This window comes from Cupressus sempervirens, chromosome 4, assembly GCF_028749045.1.
Source record: "Cupressus sempervirens isolate cs-2001-9-10 chromosome 4, ASM2874904v1, whole genome shotgun sequence".
Classification (NCBI taxonomy): Eukaryota; Viridiplantae; Streptophyta; class Pinopsida; order Cupressales; family Cupressaceae; genus Cupressus; species Cupressus sempervirens.
In genome coordinates, this window is record NC_143121.1 from 464,188,911 (window position 1) to 464,202,832 (window position 13,922).

Here is a 13,922-nt window from a genome sequence, read left to right on the forward strand (position 1 = left end):
CTAAGTTCATTTGGTGTTTCAAAATCCAACCTGGGAGGAGTGGGTTTCTGTTGGTTTTTATTTCCTTGGTTTGATGTAGATCCCCTGTAAGGTTTCTTCGGAGGCTGTAATATCGATGAGGGTGAATCCAAATCATGAGCTATCTTGATCGCGTCATCTAGAATGTTTGGTTTAAGGACCTTAACCAAACCCCTAAATCTATCTTTTAAACCTTCTGTCAATAACATCACTTTCCGCTGTTCTGACATATCTCGCACCATAACTGATATATGCTGAAATTCATCAATGAACTTATCTAATGATCCACTTTGACGTAACTGAGCCAAATCCCTGTAATAGACTTCAACATCCTTCCTATCAAAGCGGGTAATCAGCTTAGAGCTAGAAGTCTCGTATGAAGTTATGAGGCCATGATTCTGCATGACTAATCCATGATGCCACCAATCTTATGCAGCTCCCTCTAGGTGCATAGTCACAAATCTGATGGCTTCCGCTTCAGCCATGGGCTTAAGTATCAAATAAGTATCCAGCTTATGAATCCAAGCTCTAGCGGAAGTTTGACCACTGTCATCAAAGGTGGGGAAAGTAAATTTGTTCATTACATGTTTTAAATCCCTATTAGGTGCTCTCGGTCTCCTGTCTTGCTGCTGCCTATCAGCCTCTCTTTTCTGCTTTAAATACTGCACGAAGGTTAGATTTTGTTTAACTTGATCCGGAAACAAATCCCACTCATCAAATGTTGCCATAACATTATCTGGTAACAAATTCGGGGCTGCAGTTGGTACAACTTCTTCTTCTTCAGCATTAAAAACCGGCATCAAAGGTTTGTCCGTGTTATGTGTGGGAGCTCTAACTGCTCGGGGGGACCCAGCTATACTACCACCTCCACCGTGATGGCTAAGAGCCCTTTTGTGGACTGGAAGCAACTACTGCATAGTGCCTACTAACTGCTGAATAGCATTTGCAATGTTATTTTGTCCATCTCTGATAGCCAGCAAAGTTTCCCGTACTTCCTTGTCTTGTTCATCTCCATTGTGTGCCATTTGAATGTTATTTTCTTGTTCAACCTGTCCCAAATGATCAACTTGTTGAGTAATATCAGCTTGTCCACCTGTTTCCAAGGTTATTTCCTCATCAACAGGAAAACTATCTTCAATGTCAATATGTATTGAGGAGTCTGCTTGTTTCAGCTGTAGGTAACTGAATTTATGATGTGTCCTACTCATTCCTGTCTGTCATTTTAGGATGATAATGTTCTGAAAAAATTTAATTGTTTCCCACAAGATGGCAGGTCTTGTGGTCCTGATACCACTGGAATATTCTGAAACTTTTTTTCCTTCTTTTTTTGTCTACAGGTAATGGAAAAGTTGAGATGTAATTTTGTCAAACAGTTCATAGAACCTTCTGAGATAAGAAATCCAAAACCACTATATGGTTGTTTACTAATTCAGTGCATAGAAAATTCCAAACAACTCAATGTATTTGATCAGCGTGTATAAGAGCTCAATTTCTCACATTTGCATTAGCCATACAAATATAGTTCACGGTTTACTGAAATATAATTATGAAATCTGATACATTAAACCAACTTGTATACATTCATTCAAGGCCCACGAACTTGGCGACATAAAATGATTCCATAATGACCAATATAAATATGACTCACATAGAAGTTGGAAAAATAGTGAACAATGTAAAACACCCACATAACAATATATTAAACAGTGTAGGGATGGGAAAATCGACCGTGTTACTGTAGTATGTTATTGAAGGCCCACGTTGACTCACAAGATCAGTCGGATTAAGGAAAACCCGACTCCATCTACATGCTGTTGATACCAAACTCACCCATGCCGTAGGGAAAATGAGGATGCCGTTAGCCTGAATGCAGATGCTAGAAGCCAACTAACTCCAGCTGTTGGTAATCAATGACAGACCTACGTTCAACACTCGACTGATATTTTTTTACCCGACCATTCTCCTCTCACATTGTCTGTACCTCCAAACTGACTTCTCACCAACTCGTCTGCCTGCTAACTTCAGATTGGTTCCATTATGTCGCTCACGCAATGCCAGCTACCTCAATGGACTGCTATAGCATTCAAGCCGACCATTACAACGATCCACGCAACACCAAACTTGTATTCCTTTTTGCTGCCATCTGGAAACTTATTGTATCACTGAGAACTAGAGAATTAGTCTCACGTTAGGAACTGATATGGCAATCCCGTACCTAGAATAACCTATGATTAAACTTCCATCCAACCCGTCCCACCTGGTAATGATTGAACTTCAACAATCTGAACTTAGGTAATATGCAGCTAGTAGTTCGTACTTACTTCTAGGAGTTGAGATGATTTTTCCTCATTAAATCTTTCCATCAAATAAAGTGATCAAGAGAGAAGTTGGGGCTATGTCCAATGTCTCTTATTTGCTTCAAGGGTTTTCATCCTCAAAGCAACCAGTCACATTTAAGCAACCAGAAATGCCAAGATGCTGTGTTCATAAATTTCTAGTGTCTTGTTAATCCCAATACAAGCTCTCATTTATAGCCTCAAAGTGAGGGAAAACACAAGGAGCAAGGAATGTGGGATTAAAACTTCATTTTCATCCTGTAGTCACTTAAAAGCCATTTTATAAAGTAAATAGCTTTATAACATTAAAATGACTTATTTCCACTCACTTTAATAAAGTTCTGAAGTAAATTAAATTAAATACCCATTGTGACTAGTAGGCATCCTGTTAGATAATGTCATTAATCTATCCGGATGTGGAGATAGATTAAATTGGCGCCCAAACTCTAGTGCTGAGAAGGGGACATGACATGACTATTGTATTGTGGGTAGGTACTGAGATGCAACTTTCCTTACTTCATACTCTAGATCTAGTATGTCTCCGTCATCTTTCATTCCTTCTGGAATGTCAACAAGATTTGTATCAATAATCTGTTCTAGGGATAATTTGTAATAGTCCATCCTGATGATGTCCTCATCTATATGAAGATCTATCCATATTCCATACATCTTCAATATGGTGGACATGAGTGAAAGATCACTTGATTTTGTCCTTCATGCCTTGAGAGTTGAAATCACCTCTGATTTTGAACTTTTTAACTTCAACTTCGTACAACTCAGTTTCCATTGCCCTAGCCTTTACAGAAGAAGTGAGTGAATACCTACCAATTACCAAGGGATGCTTAGTGGAGATTGCAAACCTAGTCTTACATGCACATGCATTAGTTGCCTCCCCAATTCCATCAGAACAATTTCATCAGGTGGATATCTTGGCAACATATACTGACTCTTGCGTAAGTAAAAGTTGGGAATTGTAAAAACATACACCTGTACTCATTTATCTTTCTCCATGTTGCCTTTGAAACCTTCCTGTTCTCAAGTATTCTGTCAAGCATGCATATGAAATTTCTGAAGAAAGCAACTTGAAGCCTACAATAATGGTGTCTCCTTACGGCCACGGGCAATTGAGTGAAGTCTATTGATATTGGCAACCTACTTTCATCTCCTTTATAGGATAACATTGGCAATGTTTGGAATGATGGAACAGTGTATACAAGATATGAATTCATATAAAATGTACGAGTAGTAGATACCTTTGCAAACTGCTCACACAATGAGTCACTGATTAACTCTGTGTAGAATATCTTTTGTTTCCCCTTCTTGACAATGGCAATGTACTGAAACATCCAAGGTTCAAAAACATTAGATTTCTTCAAACCTTGCATTATGCCAACGAGAGTGATCATATCATTGACATCTTACTTGGATTCAGTCCTGTACAATGTTGTCAGCCATTGGGTTGAAATCAATTGCCTTTGTTTGACAAACCAAAGAGTATTAATCTCCCTCTTGCAATCATCTTCATTTTTGTAGTATTATTCTAGAGCATCCTCATGAGAAATATCAACATATACCAGAGAAGAAGAAACATGGAATATCTCTTGATAACCTCCCCATCTAGCCTCATGATTATCTTACCCCTTGCATCTTTTATTGTTCAAGTCTCTTTCTCAAAGTGCAGTGCACAGGCCATCACGAATTCAAGTTCAAAAATTGCCATAGGAAAAGTTGAGAGCAAATGCGTATGGTTTTTGAAAATTTTACACATTTCATCTTTTGGACTTGGAACCTCCGTCCTCTTAATGAAATCAGACACATCCACATGCCCAACTTCTGTGTCCTTGATTAAATCCACATTTGACCATTGAAGTAGGAATAACAGTAGTCAAGTGCTTATGAATCTTCATTCTTTTCTCTAGAGTAATGATTGGCTCTTCTGTCATTGGATGTGCACCTGTAGCTCTAAGATGAAAAGACCAAAATAACATAACGTCAGAAAATTTTGATGTTAGTTCCATATCATTCTTCATTTAGATCACACTTTGGTTTTGAAAACTGATAGATCGTGTGTGCAAACAGAGCTTTAAGCGATACAAAACTGGAAAAGTTTCTTACTATGAGCCATGGATGCATTTCAAAGATTTTGGGGTAGACTGCAGATGAAGGTGTAAGTGCAGTTCAACTTGTAATTCTTTATTTAGTTGGACCAAAAAATTCCTTCTACATGGGAAGAACACGAAACTTTAAGTTAAATAGGAGTTTTTGGATGCGGTTGTACGTTGGTTGCATGTGTAGTTGCATAAGTAGTGCATTTTGCAATCAGGTCAAGGGATTTAACATATTTGATTACATGTAACAGAACATGTAATGGGTGTTAAAAGTGATTACATTTAACATTGCGGGCAGAATGACATGTTGTGAAATATGCATTGGCATTGAAAGTTCTGAAATTCAAAGTGTGGGGTTACAAAAGTGGGACTTTAAGGGGCAAATAGTAATACACTTTGAATTTTGTAAAAGGCTGCATGTAGAGGTTCTTGCAATTAGGATTAAAATCTGATTTGGATGATCGTCATCTTATTGTTTAATGATGAATATGAAAAATCAGACTTTCACAGGGTATATAGATGCAAGCCTTTAAATATTGCTGCAACTTCATATTTCATGGAAATGAAAAGGAATCTTGGATTTCTCAATTTGTAGGTATGCTTGCAATACTACAAGCTGTGGCTGCAAATGGATGAGAAATTCTGATTTTTGAATTGTGTATTACAAAGCTTTTGGAAGTTTAATCAAAATCAGATGTTTGGTTTTTCTTTTAAACATCTTGGATTTGTGTAATAACCAGATTAAGCCTTCAAATATAATACGAACAATGTATAGTCAAGGAAGAATCCTCAAGCATTATTTCAGCAATACACCCAAAACAAATGCAATCCCGTTTTTAAAACAGCAGCCACGTTTTTGAGAAAACTAGTCATTATAAATCCTTATGCACGTAACTACAAAGGAAAATAGAGCCAAAAACGTTTACTTAGATGCACCGAAATAACCATTTCAGCAAAGAGTGACCCCAGCAAACCTGTATTTGGTTGAAAAAGGACTCAACAAGTCACATTTTTGGGCAAAAATGGCGAAGGAAAACACATTTTTGGGCTAAAACAAGTTAGAAAATGATAAAATCAACAAACTTGTTGGCCAAAAATATCAGAAAAAAGAAGAAACGTCAATGCTAAATCATATTTTAACCAAAATGAACCAATAAATGCAATTTTTTTTTGCAAAAACGACTCAACAAAAGAGCATATATAGTCATATTTTTGATAAAAACGACCAGAGAAATGGCCATAAAGCCCATTAAAATGCAAAAACCACCTAAGTGAATGCTCATACTTGGATTATGCAGAAAAACGCTGGAAAAAGTGGCTTTAATAATCCAAAATTTGTCTTGAAAATGCTGGGAAGACATCCATAAGTGCAGACGAAAGAAAAGACCAGGCACTTGCTAAAAGAAAGAGAGAACAAAAATCTTTTTCAAAACCGAAAAGCTAAGTGTTCTCCATGGAATTCAGCATTTACAACTCAGAATCCCATATGACATTCACTGCAAACTGGGAGTTTATATGCTTCACATTTGGTATAAAAAGGGACTTCAAAAAAAGTTATTGCAAAACTTATTTCATGGTATTGCCTTTGCAATGACCATGAGAATGTCTGCCTTTGATATGTCGGGACTTTTGGGAGTTTTTGCAAATATTATTACATGCACTTTTACATGTAATAAAAGATGATGTCTTATAACAAAAACTCCGACCTCCTAATATTATCGCGACTTTAATATGATTAATCACTTTCACTTAACATGCTAAAATCTATGCAATGCTAAGTAAAACCTCTGATTTTTGTCAATTTTGGGAATTTCTAAAGCCTCATCATTACATAGTGCATGTAAATGCATATGTAATATGCTAACAGAGTTCAAGATTTTAAACTAACATTTCATATATTTTAATTACATTTAAAAAGGCACGCAATCAACCATAAAAGGTTGTTGAGAGTCTATATTATTTATATTATACTTAATGAAATATAAGATACAATTAATATAGAAACTCAACTTAGAGAAACACTAGTAATTTTAATAATATATTATTAAAGACTATACAAAATAAAAACAATAAACGACTAAAACCTTGTAAATAAATAAATAAAATTATTTATATACAAAAAACTTAGAGCTTAAAAACCATTACAAATTTAATCAAAATTATAATTTAATTTTTGTACAGTTGATGTAAACTTTTAATAAAACGAAATTTAGAACAACACTACTATCATTTTATGAATAATTTGGTATAATTCTGTTTAAATAGTATATACATTCTTTTTCTTTTGCCTATTTGTTACTATTATAAAAATCCTTATTTTAATATCATTCTGATGTGATTTTAGGCTACCCATTTATCATGTAATTGTAGTGAATTGTAATTGTTGCAGTATTTTGAAACTTCTTTGGGGATAATTATTTCTTTTCTAATAAGATGTTGACTACTGGTAGTGTACTTGTTGAGATTGCCTGGTTAACTTTCCTTGCTTGTCATTCAACATCATATATATAATTTTGGATAACTGAAAATTTTTGGTGTATTTGCGCTAGTTGATTTTAACCTGCCTTTCAGATACCATTTAAACTTTTCTTCTTAAACTTAGATAAATAGGAGGATATCTCTGTTACTTACATGATCTTGAAAGTCTCCATTTTCTCTTGCCCTTAACAGTTTTGAATTTGTAGCAATTCTATTACAAGCAGCTTTTTCCTGATATTATAATAATGTAGCTCTAATATCACTACACACCTTTTCTTGTCAATTATACATCTTTCTTTAAGAAACGAGTAAGGAATTTACAGTTACCATGGTGGACTTTGTGGAATGCTTGTCTTCTATATGTGATCATGATGCATTTATAGTAATTTTACAGATTGTGGCGTAGGATCGGTATCATTAGTTCTTTCCATTTGTATATCTGCCCATAATGCTGTTTATATTTCTAGTGTTTGAATAACTTGTAGACCTTTTAAGTTAACTAATAATTACAAACTCAGGAGTGTAAGGATCCGGAGTGTCGAAGACTTGGGGCAACTTTGGGATGTCGAGTGAAGAATTGTAGGCGTAGTTTTCACTATCCTTGTGCTGTTAAACTTGCCAGCCAGCTACATTGCCGAATGTGGGAGGGGTGCAGAAGACCAGTTGCTTGTAATTCACACCGACACGTTGATCAGGACTGTGTTAGTGCTAAAAATTGGAAACCACATTGGAGCTATGGAAATAAAATTGTGAATCCCAGAAAAAGAAACAAGAACACTGCCATTTGTTGTAAGCATTTAACTGATAATTTATTTTATGCATAACTCTTCTATCACATGTTTTATAAGATATGCATCATGTAGTTTGGAAATTATTTTTTAAACTTCCAAGAGTATTTAAAAAGTGTCCAATTGATCCATTTTTCATATTTTATACTTTCTGTTTGTTGTAATACTAGTTAGCTGGCCACACATCAATCATGATGCTATGCTTCAAGGAATCCATCTGCCAGATCATTTTGTTATCATTCCACTTGAACCATTGTTAATCTTCATTCAAAGTCAATACACGATGAACAATGTGCTGGAACTGAAACTAGAATATATTCTACAACTTTACCAAACCATCCAATAATCATTATTAACAAGCTATAACTCAAGCAATGCCTACGACAGGAGAACGAAAGTGCCTTATTATTTGTAAAGAATTAGCATATGGTTCCAGATATACAACATAAAAATGGGTTAAATGATGTAGTGCGAACTTTCTGTTCAGTCCATTTTCTTCATGATTTTTCATTACATAAGCATAGTAGTATGATTGGAAGATTTGTATTTATATAGAATTGGAATTCTCTTATTTCCGCACCAGTTTATGTTTTCCTTGCACTGCATGGCACTGTTTCTTTAGTCAAAGATGATCGATAAAGGTGTAAAAATACACTCAAGTAGAGAGCTTTTGTACAAAATATTTTTAACTTTTAGACACAAGTCAACATTCAGTGAAGCAAAGTTTTATTGGATGCAAGTCAGCAAGTTTGACCTCGCAAAAGGTGAAGCAATAGTTCAGGGCAGCAGCTACACAGCCATTAATTTAGACGAGTTACCAAGCGGAAGCTTAAAAAAAAAAAAAAATCTAACTATACCAAATTCCCCTTGGTAACTTATCTAAATAAATGGCTGCGTAGCCGCTGCCATAGTTTAGGATAGTCTTGTGAGTCTAGCCAAATACAGATATGTCCTATACAGTCAGAATTCTCATAAGTACATTTTTCTATTTTTCATTTGTCATTATATAATTTTGACTTTTAATTTCATGTTTCGTCTCAGATTTGCAGTATGGCAGTGTTTGAAATATTTTTTCTAAGGAATTAATATAAAGAGAAGTAAGAATATAACTTATTGTAGGTTATACTGAAAAAACATTAAAATTTTAAAAATTTATGTATTGGATTCTTATAGAAGCCTTCTCATTCATTTGCAGTATAATTTGAAACGAGAACCACAACATACTGTCAGAAGAATTTTTGAAAAAGATAGATACTTGAATAAGAAAACCCCGTTGGATTATCTCCTTATTAAGAGTATCCTAAGAATTCGGTGGTGTTACACAACCGAGCTGGCTACCGATTGATGAGTATTTGCTGGATATTCTTTGTCTATTGCTGAATCCTCTCTAAACCCTGCTATCATTCCATGCAAGTGCTGCTACCCAAAATCTGGCCTGCACTTTCTTTCCAAACACTAAGTTTTCAAGTCATGTGACTATCTCAGCATCTGTGGCTTGTATTCCTCTATTGCTGAAGCTTGGGCGGAGGTCCAAGTTTGCTAATAACCAAGGGTTTCATACTGGTAATACTGTAACCTTATTGCAGAATAAGAAAAAATGTAACTTAGATAATAGAATACCAAATAATCCTCAGTGATGCATTATGAAGACATCAAAATCCAAAAAAGACTGAACAGCTGCAAAAGCCTAGATTTCAGGCGTTTTTTCCAGAAGACAGGCCGGCCACTTTAGTTGGAAGATTATGTTGCCTGAACTCATTAATTTGCCCATAAATAAGGGTAAACCCAAAGGTCTCACTCAACATGACTGAAAACTAAAAGTCACTTAAGTCAAACTGGCTCCACACATTCATCTCTTTTTATTTCATAAAATTTACTAAGTCTAGGAGATGCACAACTAAAATAGACATAGCAAAGAGATTATTGTAGTTTGACTCTTCAATTGAGAGGGGACATTATAGTCCTCCCTTCCTGAGATTGTTGGTCTACTAGGAATCGTAAATTAGGGTGTTGTAGTATCTCCTTACCTTCCTATGACGCATCATTAGTAGGTAGCCCCTTCCACTTTATGAGATACTCATGAATAATCTTATTTCTTAGCTTCTTTTCTCTTCAATCTGCGATACTTAAGGCTCTAGAATCAATTTTCCCTCTTCGTCTAGTGTGGCGACTCAGGAGAGGTGAGTGTCTGTTGTCCTAATGCCTTATTTAGGCAAGAGACATGAAGTATTATGAATCTTACTTCCTGTCCGTAGTTCAAATTCATATGCAACTTCTACAATCTTTCTAAGTACCCAATATGGTCCTTAAAGCCTTGGTTTGAACATTGCTGCGCCACTGCTCTTCAATGAAGATTGCCTTAAGGGTTGTAATCGTAGAAAAACAAAGTCTTGCACCTAAAGGGTCCTCTCAACTCTATGCCTGTCTGCATACAGTTTTTGTTGATTTTGTGCTTGCAAGCTATTGTCTTTCAGTTTCTTTGAGAATATCTTGATAAGTCTGTATGGTTTCCTTTGCCCGAGGAATCTTGTTATCACCAAAAGCTGAATTTATAAATGAAAAAGATTTATACTCGTACAATGTGTTAAATTGATGCATCCCAATCATCATATGATCATATGATAGGTATTATTGTGACAATACTTACCTAAATGCAGCCATTTGACCCAAGCACGTTGCTGCCTTGAAACATAGTTTTTGAGGTAGCCTTCGATCCATTTGTTCACAATTTTAGTCTTCCCATCTGTCTGTGTAATGTTCCCAATTTTAATTAATTTGGGCCCAAGTTATTAATGTTTGTATTTTCAGATTGATTTAGTATTTGGACCCATTTTTACTGTATTTTCGTAGTTTGTGTCGCCGTCGACTATCTTTGTACACCCTCGGAAAGGATTTCCTGACAGGTATTTAAGCACGGCTTGTAGGAAGTCTGCAGGTATGCTTTGGAATATATTTCTTTGTACTGCGCATTCCTGTTGGAGTTTAGAATTGTTCGCCATTTTGGAAGTGAAAGATCCTCCATATTTGGCTTGTGTGGTTTCGGTGGGATTCAACTCTCACCCTATTCTGTCGCTGCATGTATTACTTTGCTTGGATCTAGCAAATTTGAGTGCCCTCTCTTGGCAAACATATACAGAAGAATTTGTGTGTTCAAATCTTTATTATTGTGCTTGGAATTCATCTAATCTATCGTGTTCATATAACAATCGTAGTAGTGTTCTAATACCTATCCGTACAACTTCCTGTCATCTCTGTCTCGCATCCTACAAGGCCGTACGGCCTCCACTCATCAACTACACCTCTGTACCTCCCTTCGTCAAGCCACTGTACGACTGTGATCTTTCCAAATCTCTTGTATTGCCTGGACTCCATACCACCTTATGGCCATTGTCTCTAATCAACCGTATGGCCTGTTTCCTTTTCACCATACGACTACTCCTTTGCCACTATACGGATTGTGACTTCCCCACCGTACAGACACTTTTATCACCCGACCCCGTACGGAATAAAATGTCCAACGTACGGCCAACAATATCCACCGTACGGACTTTCCTTCTCCACTTCAATACAGTTCGTACCTCCTTCCTGTTAGCTTACTCTCGGCCAACTCTATACGGACATTCGGGATTTGCAACCTGGCTCAGTTTGGAGTTGTCAGGAACATTACAGTCTGAGGATGGTAACTTGTACTGGGTGTCAATTTTGTTTTTGTCAAGTGAAACAACTCCTGCCATAACATGCTAATAAGCATTTTGTCCTTGTTAGTGGCAATGGTCTTAGGAAAACTGTGTAATCTGAACACTTAATGAAAAAATAATTGAACAATTTGTGAAGCTGAGTAATTTGTAGCAATGGCATAGAAATTAGAATATTTAGTCAACTTGATGACCACCACAAAAATACAACCTTTTGCCCATACTCATGGAAACCTTGTGATGAAATCCATTGATATATTTTCCTACTTTTGTTTTGAAATCTGTAGTTGTTGTAGAATACCTGCAGGATTAAAGGTGTCTTCTGATTTGTTTAGCTTACATATCGAACATTCATGAACATGTTACAACACATGATCCTTAAATTTCTTCCAAGAAAATATCTTTCTTACCTGAGATCTATTAGAGTTCCACAATCCATACTAATGCTTTTTGAGATTTCTGGATTTGATTGTGTATAATTTTTTTCCATCAACGTTTCGGATCACACTACATGATCCATCATCAGGATGCTAGAGAGAAAAGAACATTATAGTTTTTTTCCATCAACGTTTCGGATCATACTACATGATCCATCATCAGGGTGCTAGAGAGAAAAGAACATAAGATGGATCATGTAGTATGATCCGAAACGTTGATGGAAAAAAACTATAATGTTCTTTTCTCTCAGCATCCCGATGATGGATCATGTAGTGTGATTCGAAACGTTGATGGAAAAAAACCATACACAATCAAATCCAGAAATCTCAAAAAGCATTAGTATGGACTGTGGAAATCTATAAGATGTTAATGTTCTTTTCTCTGTAGCATCCTGATGATGGATCATGTAGTATGATCCGAAACGTTGATGGAAAAAAACTATACGCAATAAAATGTAGAAATCTCAAAAAGCATCTTTCTTATCTTCCTGTAAGTTTTGAAGAAGCTTGGATGTCTAACAAGAGGAGTACCATATAATGCTCCCAAAATATTGTCATTAAACATGGCCTCTGGTACACGAGAGATTATGTTTTTGTTATATATCACATCCTCTATCACATAATATCTATCATTTTATACTCCTCCATCCACTAAATCACAAGCATAAGAATTCTTAGTATACTCAGACAATAGTTGAGATTTCAAATCAGCTGAAATCTCTGTGAGCCAAGAGCGGGTCTCCTAGAAAGAGCATTAGCAGACACCTTATTTTGTTTAACATATTCTACATCAAAGTCATATGCTTGGAGTTTTTTTACCCACTTGTGTTGTTGTTCACTGAAATCCTTTTGTTCCAATAAGTACTTCAGACTATTATGATTAGTTTTAACAGTAAACTTTGCTCTTACCAAATATTGTCTAAACTTGGCTAAAGCATGCATGATAGCCAACATCTCTTTGTCATAAGTAGAATACATTTTTTTTGGATCTCTAAGCTTCTTGGTCTCAAATACAATGGGATATCTATCTTGCATTATTACTGCTCGAATACATTGTTCAGAAGCATGACACTCTACAATTAAAGGTTTTGTGAAATCATGAAGTGCTACTACTAGACATGTTCTCATGATGTCCTTGAGCCTATCAAATGTATTTTGTTCCTTTGAAGACCATTGAAAAGACCCTAAATTAGTAAGAGTGGTCAATGAAGATGCCAATTGGGAAAAACCTCACACAAACCTTTGGTAATAACAGCATAAACCCAAGAAGCCTCTCAAATTAGATATGATTTTGGGAGGTGGCCAATCCATGATTGGCTGTATTTTCTCCTTATGAACATTTACCCCTTCAATCCCAATTATATAGCCTATGTAAAGAATCTCAGACATCCCGAATTCACACTTTGAGGCTTTTGCAAACAAAGTCTACTTCTTCGTGATACTTAGAACATCCAAGTGCTGCAAATGTTCATCCCAGCTCTATTGTAGATTAGTATATAATCAAAGAACACTAACACAAGCTACCTCAACTGTTCACAAAAGAGATGATTCATGCAAGACTGAAAAGTTACAGGTGCCTTTGTGAGTCCAAAAGGCATAACAAGGGATTCAAAGTGTCCACAATGATAATGGAATGCTGGTTTCTGAATGTCTTCTTCCCTCACACTTATCTCATGATAGCTAGATCTTAATTCAATCTTAGAAAAGAAAATCGAATTGTGTAGCTCATCCAAAAGTTCATCTATCTTGGGTATGGGATATCTATTCTTCATAGTCCTTTTATTCAATGCCTTGTAATCAATATACATATGTATTTTTCCATCTTTCTTCTTGACTGGAATTTCAGGAGAAGCAAAAGGGCTGAAACACGGGCTAATTTGTCACATTTTCAGTAGTTACTTGATTGTCTTTTCAATTTCGTCTTTGAAATGACGAGAATGCCTTGGAGGAGTGATGATAAGTAGTGTTGAACCTTCTTCAAGCTCAATCCCATGTTCAAATCTCCTATTCGGAGGACACTCAAGAGGAATACCCCTAAACACTGTACCGTGTTTATCTAACA

At 35.9% G+C, this 13,922-nt stretch overlaps 1 protein-coding gene across 1 annotated transcript in view; it reads left to right on the top strand.

The window, feature by feature from the left end:
• Window positions 1–13,922, top strand: part of LOC149561989 (uncharacterized) — a 309,510-nt gene that overhangs the window by 132,646 nt on the left and 162,942 nt on the right. Inside the window, exon 9 of the mRNA XM_089825523.1 lies at window positions 7,459–7,729. Coding sequence (XP_089681649.1) covers window positions 7,459–7,729 — 271 coding nt within the window. The remainder of the gene's footprint in view (window positions 1–7,458; window positions 7,730–13,922) is intronic.